Consider the following 22,165-nt stretch of genomic DNA (forward strand, 5'->3'; position numbering starts at 1 on the left):
ACTTACAGCAATTGCTCCCACTGTGTGTACCGCAATGACGACCCAAACGCTAACCTTTCGGGTTCGGGCGCAATGTGTAACGCTGCTGCTGCTGCTGCTGGAAAAGGAAATGGAGCCCTTTCCGGTGGATATTTTTACACCCGGGGAAAAAGGCTCCATCTCCCGCTTCCCCCTCCCTCCCGCCTCCGATGGTACCTCTTGTGACATCCCGTCGTACCTTTTTCAGTGTGTCGCACGCTGCCGGCATTGCTCATCGCAATTAGAGCCGGTGGCTTTCATCGGTGCGGTTCCATTACATCCTTCGCCTGGGAAAAATTATATTTTTATGCTCCCCCCTCCAGGCCACCTTTGTTCTGGGAAAGCTTTCACCGGTCAGCTCTGCCGCCGACGACAGCGATGGCGATAAAAACCGAGAATGTCAACATACCCGCCTGTAACAGCACAAAAAAGCCCCACCTCACAGGAATCTAATCATTTGTCCCGATCGGGATTTTTCCATTTTTCTCTCTATCTCTCTGTGTGTCTGTGTGTGTATGTGTGTGTGTTTAGAGCTTCATTTGGCCGCTCGCCCGGGCCGCGGACGAGACGGAAACGATAACGGTCGAGCTGCGGCAGCAGACGACCAAGATCCTGCTCAAGACGGCGATCGGCGTGTCAGGCTCCGGGACGCCCTCGAGCCGCGGCAGCATTACCAGCAGCACGAAAATTATCGGCCGATTCGTCATGCTAGCGCAAGGTAAATTTAATTTGTCCTCCCTCCTTCCAACCGTTCCCCCTTTCTCCAGCCGGATGTGGCTCCGGCGGAGCTTTCGCCGTGCTGCTGAAATACAATTTAATACTAATTACGGGCGCGCTTCGCCTTCCTGTTTGCTCTCGAACGCCCTCCCCCACCCCCACCGACAGCACTCATCCACGAGGGCCGGCTGCGGATAGAGGACCGGCTGGTGGACCTGTCCAACAAGCCAATCGATGTAAGGATGGGCCCCGACGGTTTTTTTCGGATGGCATTTTAATATGGCGCCCGGTGTGGCCCGTGCGTACCGCTTGACAGTGCGGCAGCAAAACGGAAACAGTGCAAAGGTTCGGGGTCACCCAGAAACGTGCCACGTTCACCAAGCAAAACAACACGTTCCCATTTCAACTGACAACCGGTTGGGGCCATTTTTCTTCGAAAGCAAATAATTAAAGTATTTGGAAGTGGCTGTTGTTTTGCTGTTTTGCCTTGCTGCTCAAACGGTACCAGGCGGGCTGCCGGCGTTGACATTGGGCGATTTATCTCTCCCTTTTTCTCTCTCTCTCCCTCTTCTCCCTCCGGGTAGGCATACGTCAGCTTCGACGTGTACTACCAGAGTCCGGAGGACGAGTCGGGCAACTTTTACGCGCCCCGGGTCGTCCACTCGCTCCACCAGCAGTCCAGCATCGACGACGACCAGCAGATGCTGCTCAACATCGAGCAAAACATTGCCAACCTGGAGAAGAGCATCACGCAGGGCAAGGGGGTGGACGGGGCGGGCCCGTCCGGCGGTGGTCAGGCCGGGCAGCGCCGGCCCGGCCGCACCAGCAACGGGGGCGACCGGAAACCGAACATCATCAAGCGCGTCATGTCTTCCGGGTCGGCGGGGCTCGGCGAACGGGCACCGCCGGCCCGGTCACCCGGCCCCGCCGACCATGCCTCGTCGGACAACGAGGCGTCCGTGAGGCCGGCGCGCTCGCTCGCCGACAAGAAGGTGACGCTGCGGACGGTGCGCAACTTCATGCGGCTCGGGCGGTCGCGCCAGTCGTCGCGCGAAAGCACCGCCAGCAGCACGGAGGACGAGGGCAAATCGCTCATCGGCGACACGGACTACACGCGGGTACAGCCCGAACCGGCGGCGGAGGGCGGCGGCGAGGGCCGGCCGGCCGGTCGGTCGGGTTCGAGGGGGCGAGGGGCAGGCGGCGGCGGCACCAGCGGACAGCCCAACGCACGGGCGGGCGGGCGGCGAAAACGTATCGCAAACGTGCAGCACCCACTCGAACGCGTCCAGCGACGGCGAGGATGTGACCGCTAATGAGAAGCTGAAGAAGTAAGTGATGCTGGGCCGTCGGGGAAGGGTCCGTAGCAGCTGCTACCTAGTGATGGGGAATGGTGGTTCAGAGTGAGTGAGAGGGCATGGGGAATTAAATTGATCAGCTCACTCGCTAGGAGTTATGGAAAGCTACCGTGGGAGAATCGATATGGAGCGGTTGTCCTTATCCTGGTAATACCCTCGGTAGAGTGATTTAACTCAAGAATTGATTGAACTGACTAAAAGAGACATGCCAGTCGATACAGAGAGTTGTCTCATGAACGAGTGAAAAGAGTTATAGCTCTTGAACTCTTGAACCAATGAATGAAAGAATTCCGAGAATTTACCTCCCTAGAGAGGTAGGTGATTCACAAATCATTTGATTCCCCATTAAAGAGTTGCTAGTGGACACGGATGAGATCGATTCGACTCATTGGGACTAAACTGATAGAACTTACGATTGCTTCAATTCACTTTGAACGAGTTGCTAGATGGTGTGAGTGAAATTAAACTCTAGAAAGAATAATTTGACTCATCAATGATTTAAATCACTGTGAGCGAGCTACAAGCCACCGAAGAAAGTTAAATCATTCATCTGAATTAAACTCAACTATTTTGAGGTTAACAAACAGAGCTCAATAACTCAGTCACATTATTCTCTCGAAAGAGTTATTTCATTCACGAATGATTTCATTCACATTGACAGTTGAGAGCTAAGAGATCATTGTTCTCAATTAAACTCTCGAAAGAGTAATTCGAATAATGATTGATTTATTATTCACTAAGAAAAGTCAAAACTTGGCACTGAGAGCTCAATGACTCATCCAGATTAAACACTGCAAAGAGTTATTTAACTCAACAATGCTTTAATTAATTTTGAGAAAGTTATTAGCTACCAAGAATAGTTAAATGAGCCATTGCGATTGAAAGAGTTATAACTCACTAATGATTGTGATTTGCAGAGCTAGTAATCGAGATTTAACTCGCGAAAAAGCTACTACACTCACGAGTGATTTAACTCTCACGAGCAGTGCTGCAAAATGTCACTGTCAATGTCATAAAAAATCTGACTGAAATAAAATGCATATCAACGTCACGTACTCAATTGTGATAATCAGAGGTGATACTCAGAACGGTTTGGTGTGACTAATACATGCTCATGACATGTTTGTGATCATCGCTTGGTCAGTCACTATGTCACGACTTTTTTTTGCTGTGACCAATTTTGCAAAATGTCACTGACATAGTCATGACAAATTCTGGCTGAAACAAAATCATCTTAGCGTCATGAGCTCTACTGCGAAGATCAGAGGCGAGCCTCAAACAGTTGGTGCGACCATCACATGCTTGGTGATATTGTGTGCAACCAACTCTTGGTCAGTCATTTGCTCATGACATTTTATGTAGGCGATTATCACGATAGTCATGAGAGATACGTGCGTGCGAGTGGTTCCAAGAAACAAAATGAGCATGTTTTCTCGCTCTGTTTGACCCGACACAAAATCAAAACAGATAGAGGGAGAAGGCATGTTCATCTTGTTGCTAGAGCCCACGCGCCAAGAATGTCGTGATTATCGCCGACAAAAATGACGTGACCAAGTGAGTGATCAAGAGTTGGGTGCTAATCAAAATGTCACCAAGCATGTGATTGATTCTCGAACTGTTTGAGTATCGTCCCTGATCACCTCAGTTGTGTACGTGATCTGATTTGAGCCTCGTTTCAGCCATGAGTGTTCGTGACCGAAACAGTGGCATTTGGCAGCACTGTTCACAGCAGAAAAAATCATGATTATGCTTGCGCCGGCATTGAGCTAACCTTGTCAGTCAGAGTATCGCGTTATACTCAAGAATTCACATGTCGTGTTCAGCATGTCATTAGTCTTTTAATGACTATCAGCAATGAGCATCAAGCTACATCGGATATGTTCATTGTTTTCGTTGGTGAACATCTCATGACTGATACTCATGAAATTTTGCAGCACTGCTCACGAGTGACCCAAATCATACCCAAGACTTCACTCACTCTTCGCTCGCTCTGAATCAATGTGCCCATCACTAGTTGCAGCACGACGCATCCAATTAATTCATTACGAAGGCGAGCCGTTTGCTATGACGAGCGAGATTTTCCTCGCAAGACAAAGAAACAAATAACGCAAACATCGCGTCATAGCATCCATAGCACAAACCCTACAATTACGCTTTGCTTTGTAATGCCTGTCTGTGCTTTTGCACGAATGGAGCTATTCAATTAGCGGTGCCGCTCCAAGTGAATAGATAGCGCCGTGCCTAGGCTTCAAGATGACGTTTGAGGTTTTGTTTTCTTTCACTCGCTCATTCCCCGGCGCACAAGTGGCGGGATGGGGCGAAGCGTGCCTTCCGAACCACGCGCACATCCTACGGGCGCCAAGGAGCAGCATTAATCCTAATGCACCTAATGAAAGGAGGACGGCTTGCGGGCAGACAAGCGGCCCGAGGGTTTTGCTCGCCAGTTTTCGATGGGATTAATTGGATTGCGTTTAGCCCGGTCCCCGGGTGCCATTTTGCTAAGCTGACAGCCATGCCGGCCTTGCCTTACTTACTGTTTGCTTTTCCGCGTGCCCATCGACAGAATCAAGAGCCTGGCGAAAGGGAACGACCACCTCAAGTCACAGGACTTTCAGGTCTGCGTTACCGTCATCGAGGCCCGCCAGCTGCCCGGCCTGAACATGGACCCGGTCGTCTGCATCCAGGTCGGGGACCAGAAGAAGTACACCAGCGTGAAGGAGAGCACCAACTGCCCGTACTACAACGAGGTACTGTGGGATACTGTGTGCTTTTCCAGGATCTTAATCTTACTCTTTCTTCTCCCGCACCTCCGTTGCATTCGTTGCGTCCTTCCCAGTACTTTGTGTTCGACTTTCACATGCCGCCGGTGATGCTGTTCGACAAGATCATCACACTTTCCGTAAGTAGTGGACCATTGAATTGGTTTGTTTAGGGCAGCTCGGTTTGGGGGCTGGGTGAGTAGCTGTAGCTGGGCCAGTGACGGTCGCGGCATGCTGCAGGGCGAAGGAAGATGTCCAACGAATGAGCCTGAGACGCACATTGCCACGTGCTTGTAATTCAACTGACGCATTTGTGTCGTTTGAATAGTGTGAGCGTCTTTCGTAACGTTTCGTTTGACTTCCTCCTTCCCGCAGGCAGGGGCATACGTGGGTCAACAGGGGCAGCTAGATGTTCACACATGCATTTGCCTAGAGATGGCGCTTCTTCATTAGTTTCTTGCAAATGCCTCCGCAAACATTGTACATTGAACAGTAAGCAGCGCCCGATTGCTCGAATCCCAATCGCTGGATTCGCGATAATCGGACCGTTTCGATTAGCTTCGCCCCAACTGCAACGCATTCATTCGCTTCATTCCGCCCCCTCCTCCTCCATGTTTGACAGGTCATCCATTCGCGCAAGTTCATGCGCTCCGGAACGGTGGTGGGCTCGTTCAAAATCGATCTCAAAACAGTCTACGATGCGCCCGGTAGCTACCTTCTTTTATTTTCAAATTCTTTCAAATTCATACCTGTACGACTATTCCAAAACACGAAAGCAACATCCACTCTCTCTATCTCTATCTTTGTCTCTATCTCTCTCTCTCTCTTCCTTGCATCTCGTTCACTATTTTCGTGTGCCTTCCTTCTCATGTACTGCCTGTTCTTTCTGCTCTGTTTCCCGATGTTTCCTGAACCTCTGTGTTGCTTTCGTTACTCACTAACCAACCTGCTTTCGGCACTTGCTCGCTTTTGGCACCCTTCTCCCTCTGCCCACTTCTTCTCAATTTCCCGGCACTCCTTGTCCAATCTGTTTTCCATCACCAAACAACCAAAACAAACCCTCCAACTCTTCTCTTTTCTCGATGTTGTGAGTCATTGTTGTCACCACAAAAAAAAAACCGAACGCATCTTCGGTCTTTTCCCCGGTGCTCATTCTAATGCGCGCTCGTTTGTGTTACTGTGTGTTACTTTGTGCTGCACTCCGATCACGACTTCCACCGGCCGACCCAGATCATCAGTTCTATCACAAGTGGGCCCTGCTGTCCGATCCGGAGGACTTTGCGGCGGGCCCGAAGGGTTACCTCAAGTGTGACGTCGGCATCATCGGCAAGGGCGACACGGTGAAGGTGCCGCCCAAATCGGAGAAGGACCCGGACGACATCGAAGCGTAAGTAGCGTTTAGAGACCAAGCCTGGACTGCCTACCATCGGCTTTTACCTTTTATGACAGGAACCTACTGCTCCCGGACGGTGTGCCGATCGAGCGGCAGCGGGCAAAGTTCATCGTGAAGGTGTACCGGGCGGACGGGTTGCCGCGCATGAACTCGTCCATCATGGCGAACGTGAAGCGGGCGTTCACCGGCGAGACGAAGGATCTGGTCAACCCGTACGTGCAGGTGTCGTTCGCCGGGCTGACGGTGAGTGGCGTTTTCCCTCGACAGACACAGTTGACAGAGTGCCGGAGTGCTCTTACTCCCGAACCTCCATCTCTCTCTCTCTTTCTCTTCTCTCTGTCCCATGCAGGGCAAAACGAACGTGAAGAAGGCATCGTACAATCCGGTGTGGAACGAGCAGCTCGTCTTTACCGAGATGTTTCCGCCACTGTGCCAGCGCATCAAGATACAGCTGCGCGATGCCGACCCGATGAAGCCGTCGATCATCGGCACGCACTACATCGACCTGAAGCAGATCTCGAACGACGGCGAGAAGGGTTTCCTGCCGACGTACGGGCCCTCGTTCGTGCATCTGTACGGGTCGACGCGGGACTACAACCTGCTCGACCAGCACTCGAACCTGAACACGGGCCTGGGCGAGGGCGTTAGCTACCGGGCCCGGCTGCTCATCGCGATCCGGACGGAGATTACCGACAACGTGGAGCTGTTCGCCGACAAAAATGGTGAGTGTTTGCGCGTTTGGCCGACCCACGACTCGTCTAGGAGTACTATGTTCGTTGCTGGATTCAAATAACTCATCTTTTGATTTATGAGCCTTTGACCAGCAGATGAAGTGTTCACATGGCGGATCATGACGCATTTAAATGATTCACAAATAATTTACAAGAAACACTAGGGATTCATATGATGTTCATTGACTCTTATCTTAACCAGATTGAATCATGACCAGTGCTGCAAAATGTCACTGTCATGGTCATAAAATATCTGTCTCAAACAAAATCCATGTCAGCGTCACATACTCAAATCCGATTGAAACAAAAGCATGTCAGCGTCACGAGCTCTATTGTGATGATTAGAGATGAAACTCAAACAGCTGTTGCGACCATCACATGCTTGGTGACATTTTGTGCAGCCAACTCTTGGTCACTCACTTGGTTGCGACATTTTCTGTCGATGATCATACTGACTCGTGATCATGCTTTCTCACTCAAATACTTTATCTACGCAATAGACTATGAAACCAGACAGAGCAAGAAATCATGCTTATTTTGTTGCTTGGGACCACACGCCAAGTATATTCGAAAAATGTCATGATTATCATAAAGAGAACATGTCATGAGCAAGTGATGAACCAAGAGTTGGGTATTACAACTCCACCAACTGTTTGAGTCTCACCCCTGATCGTCACAGTTGTGTACGTGAGCTGACTTGAACTTCGTTTCAGTCATGAGTGTTGGTGGCATTTGACAGCAAAGCCAGAAAAAGTCATGATTATGCTTGAAACGTTAAGATCAGCTTGTCAGTCAGAGTATCGCGTTGGACTCAAGCTTTCGTACGTTGCGTTCGGCATTGAGTATCAGCAATGATTATCAAGCTACCACGAGTATGTTCATTGATTTCGGTAGTGATCGTCACGTGATACTCATGACATTTTGCAGCAATGATCGTGACACTTTGAGGCATTCTGGATCGTAACTCATATAGAGATCTTGAATAAGAGTTTAATGGCTCTATTTTGATAAATCCCAAAAGTTGAACATTTTTTGGCAGATTGTAAATTCAATATTTGATGCCTATAACTCACTTTTCACGAATGAATCAAATCTTTTAAAGCAATTGTAAATTTAAGCCCAATTCGAGAAACTTGGTTTGGCGAGTCACATTGCCGATTCGATTGAATTTTCAAATGTTACTTCTATGATGTGGCATATGAACAAAGTATCATCAAAAGATACATTCTTGGTTTCGTGAATCATGATTCTTTCTCGTGATTCAAAAAAATGTTCAAATCGTCAAAATGAATCAATTTTGCAATCACACGATGTGATGTGTTGAAAAAAATGTTGTCAAAAGATCGATAGTTCGATTTGTGAATCGTGATTCTGAATTGAAACGATCGTACATTTTCAGCAGTTTTGATGTTGTTTGGTTTTTGAGCTCCAGTTGGAGTTGTTTTTATTATCTTTCGTAGCAAAGACAGACCAAAATGAATCCTTAATTGACACAGAAAATCCAGAAAGCTTTCCAATTATTCAGACCAATGGAAAACACTGCAACTCTTTTGCCCATACTGAAGATACGAATCGCAATTCTTAAGACTCAATCGCTCGCTCTTACTGAGCTGATGATTGAACTAATACCTTCAGCTGGGTTTCCTTCTGATGCATTTCATGAAGAAATATTTGAGCTTAACTCGAAAAGATAAGCTTGTGATTCGCGATTCAATTGCGAAGCTTTAGGTTGCTCAAAAGACCGCAATTCTTGTTTTCTTCCACAGTGGAGGTGGAACCGACGCTACCGATCTGCGAGTCGTCCTACTGCAAGACGGACGGGTTCTTCCTGTTCGCGTCCGTGCTCGAGGCGTCGATGCTGGACAAGAAGGTGTGCGACCGGTCCGTGTACTTCGAGCTGAGCATGGGCAACGCGGGTAACTCGCTCGACGGGCACAACGAGAGCGCCACCACCAACATGGACGACGACGACGATCCGGGTAAGTGGCCGTACCGCTCCTGTTGTGTCTAGTGTTGGGTTTCATGAATCTTTCGATGAGATTCATTCATATGAATCTTCAGTGATGAGTGATTCGAATCTCGAGTTGAATCTTCAAAGATCAAGTTGAATCTTCACGAATCGTCAAAGACTCATGAATCTTCAAAGATTCTTGAATCTCTAAACATTCATTAATCTCCAAGGATTCATTAATCTCTTAAGATTAGTTAATCAATGGGATTCATACATCCATTAAAATCCACATATCTCCAAGGATTCATGAATCTTTAAAGATGTATGATAGCAATACAAACTATACGGCTCCGAGGTACTTTCCAAGCAGTCTCGAATGCCTGTATAGGCTGGTATGACCAAGTAGGTTGTTACGCCAAGGAGAAGATAAAGCTAGAGCTTTATGATGTTTTAGAGATGAATCCTTTGAGATTCTTTAGAGATTCAAGCATTCTTGAAGATTCAGGAATCTTTCTAACCGAGATTCAGTTTATTTAAAAATTCCAAAGATTCATTCAGATTCAACAATCTGAATCCGATTTACCCAATACTAGTTGGGTCTTCTGTCACTCCCTTTCCTTCTCCCAACTATGTTTCTCCTTTGTGTCCGCTCCCATGCAGTGTCGATCGATACGACCGCGTACAACAGCACGACGAGCGCGTGCAAACCGATCTCGCACGACAAGAACCACTACTACCTGCCGTACTGGGACTACAAGCCGTGCATGGACGTGCGGGCCTGGTTTCCGGACCTGCGGCGCCGCATGTACAACAGCAACATGATCGCGAAGATCAGCGAGCGGCTGGAGGTGGGCCTGGCCGAGACGAACCTGCTGCTGGAGGACGAGGACCCGACCGCCGAGGTGAAGCTGCGCGGCGTGCTGGAGGAGGTCGCCTCGAGCTGCAACAAGTACGTGACGATCACGCGCGGCGCCCTGGTCGGGCCGGGCACGGGCAAGACCAAGCTCGACAAGGAGCGGCTGAAGCTGTGCCAGCGCGAGCTCGAATCGATCGGCAACATGGCGCGCAACTTGCGCGCGCTCGTCACCAAAAGCTCGATGCGCGAACGGTACCGGACGGCGCAGAGCTACCTCGTGCGGTTGCGCTTCCTGGTGGAGGATCCGCAGCACGCCCTGCCGGACGTGTTCGTGTGGATGATCGCGAACGGGAAGCGGGTGGCGTACCATCGGCTGGACGCGCGCGACCTGCTGTACAGCACGATCGAGGAGGAGACGGGCGTGCACTGCGGCAAGGTGCAGACCGTGTTTCTCAAGCTGCCCGGCCGGCAGGCGGAGGGGCCGGCCGGGTGGCACGTGCGGGCCAAGCTGTCGCTCTACCTGTGGCTCGGCACGCTCAAGCACAAGCGCTTCTTCTACACCGGCCTGCCGAAGGGCTACGAGCTGCTGCACGAGCTGAAGAACGCGGAAAAGGTGAACGTGCCGGCACCGACCACCGTGCACTACGTCGAGCGGCACGTGTTTCAGCTGCGCGCCCACATCTACCAGGCCCGGTCGCTGATCGGGTCGGACGCGTCCGGGCTGAGCGACCCGTACGCGACCGTGTACGTGACGGAGCACGCGAAAACGACGCAGGTGATCGAGGAGACGCTCAGCCCGACCTGGGACGAGCTGCTCGTGTTCGACGAGGTGACGGTGTACGGCTCGAAGGACGAGATACGGCGCGATCCGCCCACCATCGTGATCGACGTGTACGACCAGGACAAGGTGGGCAAGTCGGACTTTATCGGGCGCGCGATCGCCCGGCCGCGGGTGAAGCTGCGCGAGCACCACTACAGCACGCCCGTGCTCGAGTGGTTCGAGATCACGCGCGGGCTGGACGGGGCCGGCGAGCTGCTCGCCGCGTTCGAGATGCTCGAGCACGGCTCGGACGACGTGCCGCGCCTGTCCGACCCGAAGTACGTCGCGTGCAGCAGCAGCGGCGGCGGCAGCGACCACACACCGCAACCGACGCTTGCCATCCTGCCGGTGCCGCAGGAGGTGCGGCCGAATCTGGCCCGGTTCCGCATCGAGGTGCTGTTCTGGGGGCTGCGCGACCTGAAGCGCGTCCACTTCATGACGGTGGACAAGCCGCGCATCGACATCGAGTGTTCCGGCCGCATCCTCAACTCGAGCATCGTGCAGAACGCGAAAAAGAATCCCAACTTTGCCAGCATGCTCAAGTTCTTCGACCTGGACCTGCCGGTCGAGGAGCGGTACGCGCCCCCGATCACGATCCGCGCGGTCGACTGCCGGTCGTTCGGGCGGTACACACTCGTCGGCACGCACCAGATCACCTCGATCCACCGGTACATGCACCGGGCGCTGCCGAAGGAGGACCCGAAGCGGTACAACCAGGACGGGCAGCTAGTGCTGGCCCGGCGGCGCACGGACGCCGGTGGCAACGCGCTGCCCGAGGGAGGCATGCCGGGCGACTCGTGGTCGGGCGACAGCCTCACCCTGTACGGGGCGGCTTGCGTTGCCAAGGGGGCGGGTGGGGGTGGGGCCGGCAGGGCGGGCAAGCGGACGAAGCGCAAGGGCGCGGACGGTGCGCCGGGGGCCGGCTTCGAGGGGCAGGAGGGGGCGGGCCAGGACGGGGACGACGATGACGATGGGTCGAGCAAGGACTGGTGGACGAAGTACTTCCTGTCGTACGAGCGGCTGATCGAGTCGGCCAAGGGTGGCGCAGCCGGTGGAGCGGGTGCCGGCGCCGGTGGCGGAGGCGTGGGCGGGGCGGGAGCGATGGGGGGCGCGGAGCCGGGCGGCTCGGGCGACGGCGGCAAGAAGCTCGGCGTCAAGACGTCCCGGCTCGTGTCGAAGCTGAGCCCGAAGGCGGCAGCGCCGAAGAAGCCGCCCAATCCGCGCGTCGCCACCTGCCAGATCTACCCGAGCGAGCTGGAGTCGGTGTACGAGTACGGGCAGTTCCGCGAGTGGCTCCACTCGTTCCCGCTCTACCGGGGCAAGAAGACGGGCGACAGCACGGAGGACGAGACGCGCATCGTCGGCTTCTTCAAGGGCGCGATCAAGGTGTACCGGCTGCCGATCGAGAAGGGCATGGAGCCGGCGTTCGCGCCGACCCTGCCGCTGAACGATCCGATCCACGTGCTGGTGCGCGTGTACGTGGTGAAGGCGACCGATCTGCACCCGATGGACCTGAACGGGAAGGCCGACCCGTACGTGGTGCTGCAGCTCGGCAGCAAGCGCGTGTCGGACAAGGACAACTACGTCAGCAAGCAGCTGAACCCGGTGTTCGGCAAGTGCTTCGAGATCGAGGCGACGTTCCCGCAGGACTCGATGCTGACGGTGCAGATCTTCGACTGGGATCTGGTCGGCTCGGACGACCTGATCGGGGAGACGAAGATCGACCTGGAGAATCGGTTCTACAGCCGGCACCGGGCCATGTGCGGCATCTCCATGCGCTACGAAGAGTAAGTAGAGGGGAAGGTGTTTGTGTGAGTGTGTGTTTTTGGTGTGGTGGGAGTACGGATCCAGGAACTACCCGATTTCGTGTTTGAATTCCGAATTACAAGTCCAGATTTCGATTCCGGAGCCGATTCCGGTTTCAACTTCAGAGTCCAGAGTCCTGAGTTGATTCCGGAGTTGAATCCAATTCTTGTTTCGGAGCTGATCCCAAGTCTCTAAATCAATCCAATTCCAGAGAAAATACCGGTTTCGACTCGGAAAAACTTAAAATCGCGTATTTTGAAGTTTGGATACCGATTCTGGAGTTGATTTCGACTTTGGAGTTTATTCCGAATCCAGAGCTGATTCTGATTCCGAATCCAATTACGATGTCAGAATCGATTCCGCAGCTGAGTCCGCTTCAGGAGCCGATTTTGGTTCTGATCTCGGAGTCGATTTCGATTCCGGAACCGATTCCTATTCTGGAACTGATTCTGTTTCTGAAGCCAATTTCGATCCCGGATTCTATTCCGATTCGGGAGGTGAGTTGGATTCTGGTTCTGGAGCTGATCCCAAATCAATTTCGATTCCGATTCAAAAGAAAATACCGATTCCGAATCGGAACTACACGACTTCATGTTTGGATTCAGATTTCGGAGTCGATTCAGTTTTGTTATTCTGGAGTCGATTTCGATTCCGGTGTTAATTCAGTTTCAAGAGCCGATTCCGGTTCTAACTACGGAGTCGATACCGATTCTGCAGCCTATTCCGATTTCGAAGTCTATCCAAATTCCGATGCCGATTCAGATTCAGCAATCGGTTCCAGTTCCAGCTCCGGATTTCGGTTCCCGAGCTGATTCGGATTCCAGAGCCGCTTTTGGACCTGATACCAGAACCGATTCCTATTCCGGATCTAAATCTGATTCTAGTTCTGGAGATCATCTCAAGGCGTTTTGGATTCCGATTCCGGAAGATATTGGAGCAAAGCAATAAAGGATCCGAATTCGGCTCCGAAATCCGATTCCGGAACCGATTAAGCCATTTCCTGAAGCGATTTCAACTCACGATCCGAATTCTGGATCCAATTCTGGAAGCGATTTCAATTCAGAATCCGAATCCTGCACAAAATCCGATTCTAAATCCAAATCTGGATCCAATTCTGGAAGCAATTCTGGAAGTGATACCAATTCAGGATCTGAATCTAGCGCCGAATCCGATTCCGGAAGCGATTCCAATTCAGGATCCGGATCCGGCACCAAATTAGATTCCAAATACGGAGCCGATTGAGGTAGCGATACCAATTCAGGATCTGAATGATTCCGGACCTACCATCCCGAATCGATTCCAGAAAAAAATCGGAGAAAACCTTATTTCTCCCATTCACTTCTTGCATTTGTCGTTGGGAGTTGTTGGGATGCTAACCGATCTCTTCTATCCCTTCTCCGCAGCTCCGGCTACAACATCTGGCGCGATCCGATGAAGCCGACCCAGATCCTGTCGAAGCTGTGCAAGGACAACAAGCTGGAGGCACCGCAGTACCTGCAGGACCGCGTCACGATCGGGCGCTGCTGCTTTCTGTTCACGAGCGAGGAGATCCAGACCTGGTCCAGCCCGACCTCGATCAAGTACCGGGACGAGCATCTGGCGCTGGCGGTGCTGCACCGCTGGGAGGAGATGCCGCGCGTCGGCTGCAAGGTAAGGTGCTAGCACGCCGCAATCATTTCCGAACCGAACGGCCATACCTTTCACTTTCACTCCATAGATCGTGCCGGAGCACATCGAGGCGCGGTCGCTGTACAACAGCGACAAGCCGGGCATCGAGCAGGGCAAGCTGGAGATGTGGGTCGACATGTTCCCGATGGACATGCCGCTGCCGGGGCCACCGGTCGACATCTCGCCCCGCAAGCCGAAGTCGTACGAGCTGCGCGTGGTGATCTGGAACACGGACGACGTCGTGCTGGAGGACGATGCCTTCTTCACCGGCGAAAAGATGTCCGACATCTACGTGAAGGGGTAGGTAACAGCGGGGTTTTTTTTCTGGGGGAAGCGATATCTAGGCAAGCAGGAGACACATGCTGGGCGTCCTCTATGGAAGTAAGATCCACTCTGGAGAACCATTTTCTAAGCTTTTCCTTCGATTGGGATAAAAAAGGCTCACAGAAAGTGAGAACTTATTAGTCCCTGAGGATTTGTGCTCAACATCTGCGAGGTGAAAGGGTTCAGGGCACGCTCGAACCAAACATCCTCCCCTTTCTAATGCTCCCAAATATCCCGAGCGTTCCGCGTAAGCTCATCTTATCGTCGTGCTCCAATGAAATTCTATTCGTAGCTTTCCAAAATCCAATTCTCCCCTCCTGCTCTGCTTGTTTTCTACGCCTCAGAAGTGCCGGTTTTCTAGCCTCAATATTAATTGATGTTACTACAGCTGCGGGTAACATGACCATTCCTATTGTTCCCCAGGCAGCTGTTCAATTTAATGAGATCGTATTTCGCCTCCATGTCCTCGCTGTGCCGGTGCAGCACTGCAAGGCGTGTGCTGTCCGTGCCGCTGTCAGCAACGCACCCTTATGGCCGAATGGAATATCTGGCTGTTGTGTTTTGGCTTGAACTGTACGTTGCCTTTCGTCTGCAGCCGCCCGGATGTGGATTTCTAAAATGTGGTGCTTCCATGACATTTTTTTGGAAAATCCCTTTCACCCATCCAATCCAATCGGGCCTACGCAAAATGCAAACGCACTCTCGGTTTTGATGCTCCAGCGGTGGGGGTTGTGCGGTGGCTTTGTGTTTTTGAAATTTTTGTCCCCCCCCCCCCACGTCCACATTTCTTTTACATTTGGTACCACCATTCCTGCATGCTCAAGCCATGCAATGCCATGACATGCTTCACGGGAAGAAGATTTTCTCCCCAAGCTTTTGCTGCCCTGACGGGACATGGCTTGTGGGACCCGATGCGAATGTTCTCAATTCCCAAACAATGGAATGTAACCCGGCAGTGATAGAGCATGGTGGGTGGAAACCTTTTTTTTTTCTCTGTCGGTGACCTTTTTCTCGAAGAAATATCGGTCAAAATAGTGTGTAAAGCTTGCGGTTTGGATCGGTCGTGGAAAAAGGGAAGCCGAAAACATTCCAACAGGAACTTACAATTTTGGGATTTTATAGTCGTGAATCCTGTGTGTATGTGTGTCTGTTTTTTTAATTTTATTTATTACATTTTGATAGTAGCATGCCTGCATAACTGTGCATAAATCGATTGCTAAGCTTCTTGGCAAAATAAAACCGACTGAAACCATGCTCTTGCTTAATGTTGAGCAATCTCAACTGTGGAATCTTACGACTCTGTCTGTGATGCCTGGATGTAGGAATTCTTCGGAACGTTTTGATGTTTTTTTTTTGTCTCTTCCCTCCTTTCATTTCAATAAACTTGGAGGAAGGATACGGGTTGGGTGTTGCTACTAGATTTGTCCTTCCTCTTGCTATCTCATTCCGCTTCCTTGTGTCTCTCATTCCTCCCTTACCTTGTGATGTTAAAACCTTTCATGGTAATGGTTTTTCGAACTGCCATTCTCAGTACCGGCAGTGGCTTACGGTGTTGTGCCCGATCTAGATGAAGAAGTTACGGATTAGAACTGAAATTATTGCATGCACATGCTACCAACAACGAGATTGGGCATTGGAAAAAAAGCATTTTAAAATCATACTGGTAACTTTATGCGTTTCTTTTAATGTATCGAATGCAAAAAAAAGTGTTCGCGAGTGCTTGAGGCAACGGTAGCATCGCCTTCCAGGAACTGGCCCCTATAACCAGCCATAATTGTTTGGCATTTCTTTGATTGCCCTTTTGTGACGCTGCATCGCTGTGTATCACCTTGAAAGTTCGCAATTGAATTTTAGGCCAGGGTAGTGGGATAAAAACCAGTTTGACCAGTCTGGTAACAACAGCTAACAAATCATATTTTATCCCCGTCGAAGTGGTGGGAGACCATGCGGGAAGTACAGCGTTTTTGGGCTCTATTTTCCGGCAAAAATGTTAATTCTATTGCATATTTGATCTGTCGTGCACCTAATACAGCTACTAGGTGAGCTTTTTAATGTAATGTTCAAGGCTATTTAATATTTAATGTGCTATCGTTTTTTATCTTCCAAAGAGCAATGATACTGTTGAGCTGACTTTTCTTGACAATATAGATTGCTTACCGATTGTTTAGGGACTCAAAATCAAATATTGAATCTTTTTATTGGGTCGTTCGTGTTAGATAAGGTTAGGTAAGAGAATGCTGTTTAGAAACAATTAATTGCCATAATTATTAGTCAATAATCAATTTAGCTCTGAGCAACATACTTATTCTTAACAGAAGTGCAACAAAATCCCATCAACATAACAGCCTGATTTTGGAGCCGCCTCGGGGAAAACAAACAATGCAATAAAGTCATAAAAATGAACCTCGATGGAGGCGCCTTGTACCTGACGAAAAATGTTTGTCTGTATGCTAATGTTCAACACTTTACAGGAGTTTACAAGCAATTTTCGAATGTGACCGTTGTCATTCGATGAATGCAACATATTACAGGGGTTTCCCAAGATTTATTGGTTGGTTCCCATCAATTTTTGGTTGGCACCCATGTTTTTTTGGTGCATTCCCACGATTTGTTTTGGCCGTTTCCCAAAATTTTTTGGTTCAATTGTATCCAATCGGACGATACCAATAAATTATGGGAACGAACCAATAATCTATGGGATACGATAAATAAATCGTGACACGAGCCTAAACAAATATGGGAACTGACCAATAAATCGTGGGAAACCCTGTAATCCACAACAATATGATTTTTCATTTTTCATGATAGTAATTTTCAAGTTCTTCTGCATGATTTTCAACACTTTAACGGTATATTGCCATCGTTTTTCTCATCAGGGGTTTGCAGCTTTATTTCATCCTGATTCATACAATTTTTTCGAAATTAAAATTCCATGCATTTTTATGCATATTTTTGCGTCTATACTATTCAGTTACGTTTTAAATTAGAGGGTTTTTCGTGTCCCTTTCCAGTGTCAACAACATTTTTCATTGCTTGCGAGATTTTTTTCAACAGCTGCCAAATGTTGTATTTGCATCACAATTATATTTCAGTTCATTCACACGAGATCAACACGTCTCAAGCTGGCTTGAGTTAGACAATTCTTTGTGATGTGTTGAGAATCATGTGTAAGAACTGGAAAAAAATACTAGAAAACCCAGTAATTTTTAAAATGTGGTGTATATCTTGATGAGCAGCCAATCCAATATCCTAGGTGAAAAAACGATGTCAAGAGACCGTTAAAGTGTTGAAAATCATACTGAAGAAATTAAAATTTATTATTTTCAATATGAAATATCGGAGTGATGTGAATTACAGGGGTTTCCAAGTCAGTTTAGAATGTGAACGTTGTTAATCCACATCAATATAATATTTAATTTCGATTACCATAATTTTAAATTTCTTCAGCATGATTTTCAACACTTCTCAACTGAATTGAGTTTGACAGTTCTTTGTGATGTGTTGAAAATTATGTTTAAAAACTGAAATTTCATATTGAAACAAATACACCATTTGACAGGTGTTGAAAAACATCTTGGATGTGGCGAATAATTATGTGCATATTGGAAAGTAACTTGGAAAACCCTACATTTCAGTTCATTCATATGATTCTCAACCTGTCTCAAGCTGGATTGAGTTGGACAATTCTTAGTTGTTTGTTAAAAATCATGTGTAAGAACTGGAATTTTTAATGTTACGAACAAATCTTGATGAGCAGCCGAATTTAAATTCCGGTTTAAAAATAATGTCAAGAGACCGTTGAAGTGTTGCAAATCATGCTAAAGAAATACAAAAATATTAGCATGAAAATGAAAAATCAGATTGTTGTGGAATAACATCTTGCATTCGGTGAATAACAACATTTAGATTGTAAAATGCCTTGACAAACCGCTGTATATTAAATTCTTGAAACTTTTACTGAGGGCAACTTAAATTTCATTCTACAGAATTATTGTCTGCCCTTTATCATTGTTTGAAGATTGTTTGTGCCAGGAACAGTAGGGGCAAATAAATGGTTCTAACTCTGTTTCACCCGATTGCAGGTGGCTGAAGGGACCGCAGGACATGCAGGCGACCGACATCCACTACCGGTCGCTCACCGGCGAGGGCAACTTCAACTGGCGCTTCATCTATCCGTTCGAGTATCTGGCGGCCGAGGAGCGGATCGTGCTGTCGCGCAAGGAGTCCCTGTTCAGCTGGGACGAGACGGAGGTGAAGATACCGGCCCGGCTCGAGCTGCAGGTGTGGGACGCGGACCACTTCTCCGCGGACGACTTCCTCGGCGCCATCTCGCTCAACCTGAACCGGTTTCCGAGGGGAGCGAAATCGTCCAAGCTGTGCACGCTCGACATGCTGCGCACGGACAACGTGCCGACGGTGAACATCTTCAAGCAGAAGCGCGTCCGCGGCTGGTGGCCGTTCTTCATCAAGAAGGAGAACGACGAGATGGAGCTGACCGGCAAGGTGGAGGCGGAGATCCATCTGCTGACGAAGGAGGAGGCGGAAAAGAATCCGGCCGGTTTCGGGCGCAACGAGCCGGACCCGCTGGAAAAGCCAAAGTAAGTAAGCCGGGGCGGGGGACATGGATGGCGCAACGAGTGGATTGCAGTACACTGTTTTCGCTCACTCTTCCGCTCCTTCTCTTTCCAGCCGACCGGACGCATCGTTCATGTGGTTCCTGAACCCGCTCAAGTCGGTCCGGTACATCGTCTGGCACAACTACAAGTGGAAGATCATCAAGGGGCTGATCATCATCGGGATCGCCATCCTGCTGCTGCTGTTCTTCTACGCCGTGCCGGGCTACACGGTCAAGAAGATGCTCGGGGCTTAAGCAGAGCGAAAGGAAGAGGCTCGAGCCACACACTCACACACAATCAACCGAATCCGAACGCAACTCAAACCACCAAAAATCGAACCGAACCGTTTAACGAGATACAATCACGTGCTTTGATCTATCTATACAGCTTTCCCATCTTGCCGATTCTTACCACAAAGTTTACAGCACATAGTCGGCGAAACGCTGAAGTTGAACACACACAAAAAACAACGATGACCGCCCGTGCGATGTTCTGGCCAGACCTTGGGCCGGCTGTCGTTGCTGGTTGGGAAATCGTCCAACGCGACACCAAAGTAGCGTAGCGTAGCGTACTTAGTTAAAACAAAAATGAAGCGACCGGCACATCCGCTGGTACATGGCACTAGCACAAGCAGATTTAAAAACATAGACACACACAGACACTCAAAGTCCCCAAAAGTATTTATACATATTCATATATACATTGACCATTACACTGACGATGTTTTATGCAACGAAAGGCCATTAAATTCATCATCGGGTCATCATCAGCACCTTTAAAGATCCAACGCCCTTCCCACGCGTTTGTAGGAACAACCAATTTGTGTACATACACACACACATATAGACACACGCACTCACACACACACACACACACACACACACACACACACACACACACACACACACACCACAACTCCCATGAAGCACTAGTAGATTCTCCCGGAGAAGTGTATTGGTATGTTCCGACCAGGACCTAAGGACCAACCGTTTTTTCTCACACTGCAAAAATTGTTGTTTCAATCCGTTGCTGTTTAAACGTACAATTAGAGCTTACAAACCAAAACTACAAAACAAAGAAGAAGAAAAACGAACCGCTAAGGAACGGAACACGCGTACGCACACGGATACACATGGGCGCACGCGCCATAGCACCACAAACTATCAGAACAATCTATACTAATCGTTATCAGAGGCTCTATCCAAAACTGTTTCATATACATATATAAATATACACACACACACATATATATACATATATTTAGGTATACAAAAGCTAAACAAGCGTTGGGACGCTTGCCCCTTTTTCGCTCTTCAAAGAGACACAAACGTACACACAAAAACACAAACTTAGTGAGGTAGTGGTAGCGCAGCTATTTTCCCAATACACACGTAAGTACGCACTACACGCGAGTACACACGTAACACACACTTGTATAGTAGATAGTGCAAAGAGAAAAGACATCCAATTTATCCTAATCAAAATCTTAACCAAAACAAAGCAAACGGAATGGGTAAACGGGGACGGGCCACCGGCCACACCGTGTTGGCCGGTATGCACTTACTTTGAATCATTTTGAAGCATTGTTTTGCATACCTTTAGGCGGGCTGAGCTGGGTGGAGAGTTAAGCATTGACAAACGGGTGCGTCTCGGCTTTGCGGAAAGTCGCGTTTGTGTGTTTGGCGTTTTGTTTAGTGCAAAAATGCTTGCACAAATAAACATTTTGCCTGGGTAGGGATATTTACTAAAAATTTTATCAAATGGATGTTTTACCTAAACCGATTGAAAAAGCAAACAAAGCCCAACAATTGCATACCGTCCGGCGCTCGAATGCGGTTCGGCGCTAGAGTGTAGGCTAGTGCTGTGCTCTCTTGAGTGCCTCCACGATTCCGATCTAACTCCGACTATTGTTAGCCCGATTCCGACTCCATTCCGAGTCGTTCGAAGTCGGAGTAGTATGGAGTCGCCTGAAGTCGTTCGGAGTCTTCCGTAGTCGACTGAAGTTGACCGGGGTCGGGGTCATTCAAAGTCGTCCAGAGTCGATCAGAGTCGACCGGAATCGGAGTTGGTCGGAGTCGGACTTCTCCTACTTCGTACTACTCCGGATGACACCGGGCGACTCCAAACTACTCCGGATGACTCCGGGCGACTCCATACTACTCCGACTTCGAACGACTCCATACAAATCCTGACGACTCCGGACGACTCCAGACAACTTCGGACGACTGACGACTCTGGGCGACTCCATGCAACTCCGACTTCGAACGACTCCAAACGACTCCGAACGACTCCAGATGACTCCAGAAGACTCGGAGAGATTCCGAACGACTTCGGAAAATGATGGGCAGACCTACCTTAAAGAGTCGGCTCCGAAATTATCGGTATCGGATCAGTGTCGACTTCGGATTTTTGCCAACTTTATTCCCTCACTAATATGAACCATTGCGCAGTGCGCGCTCGAGCAAACCGGACATACCAAACGCCCGAAAGGTATGCAAACATTGCATCACGAAGCGGCATCGATGTGAAGCACGTTTCTGGGTCAAACCATTGCCAAAGCGGGCGTCGGTGGCCTGACCTTACTACTGTTACACTCTTTATCGTTATCTATAAAACATATCCCCCCCCCCTCTTCCCGCTCCCCGCAGCCTCCGTCAACGTTCGGCTCCTGTTGTCCCTTACCCCCCATTAGCGTGTGAGGCGACAACCATGCGACCATGCGCCGATGCACACGGGAATGGGGCGATTGGATAGGGATTTTTCTCGCCCTCCCCGCTCCCCCCACCACCTACCACCACCGTACTTATAATAGAGTTATATCCAAGTGTTGAGATGTGTTGATTTCACTTACCTACATTTATCAAGACACAAATAAAAAGCTTTAAAATAAACGAACACAATCATTCAGGATTCTGCCGCGGTTGGCGCGTTCGCCGGTGCTTTATTGTTCTGCCGAAACGTTACAGTGTAATTGTTGTTGTTGTTTGTTTGTTCGCGTTATTATTATTATTATTCATATTTTAATATTTCAAGGTTCGTCTCCTGTTTCACCCTGATCTTTGCAATTCCAAAATGGGACAATTTGCTGTATGGATTTTTAAATGAATCAATTAAAAGCACAATCTTCTCTCATTTATCGCTGCTCAAGCGC

General features: G+C 49.3%; 1 protein-coding gene across 1 annotated transcript in view; it reads left to right on the forward strand.

Moving 5' to 3' along the window:
* LOC120906025 (otoferlin-like) overlaps positions 1–21,914 on the forward strand; it is a 32,259-nt gene extending 10,345 nt beyond the window's left edge. The window contains exons 4-19 of the mRNA XM_040317426.1: positions 550–736; positions 904–971; positions 1,320–1,858; positions 1,890–2,063; positions 4,654–4,837; positions 4,927–4,989; positions 5,472–5,556; positions 6,080–6,236; positions 6,299–6,485; positions 6,592–6,964; positions 8,740–8,952; positions 9,585–12,387; positions 13,810–14,056; positions 14,124–14,374; positions 18,481–18,996; positions 19,088–21,914. Of these exons, the coding sequence (XP_040173360.1) occupies positions 550–736; positions 904–971; positions 1,320–1,858; positions 1,890–2,063; positions 4,654–4,837; positions 4,927–4,989; positions 5,472–5,556; positions 6,080–6,236; positions 6,299–6,485; positions 6,592–6,964; positions 8,740–8,952; positions 9,585–12,387; positions 13,810–14,056; positions 14,124–14,374; positions 18,481–18,996; positions 19,088–19,268 (6,228 nt within the window). The 3' untranslated portion in view covers positions 19,269–21,914. The remainder of the gene's footprint in view (positions 1–549; positions 737–903; positions 972–1,319; positions 1,859–1,889; positions 2,064–4,653; positions 4,838–4,926; positions 4,990–5,471; positions 5,557–6,079; positions 6,237–6,298; positions 6,486–6,591; positions 6,965–8,739; positions 8,953–9,584; positions 12,388–13,809; positions 14,057–14,123; positions 14,375–18,480; positions 18,997–19,087) is intronic.
* The last annotated feature ends 251 nt before the right edge of the window (positions 21,915–22,165 follow it).

Source organism: Anopheles arabiensis, chromosome X (assembly GCF_016920715.1).
Source record: "Anopheles arabiensis isolate DONGOLA chromosome X, AaraD3, whole genome shotgun sequence".
Classification (NCBI taxonomy): domain Eukaryota; kingdom Metazoa; phylum Arthropoda; class Insecta; order Diptera; family Culicidae; genus Anopheles; species Anopheles arabiensis.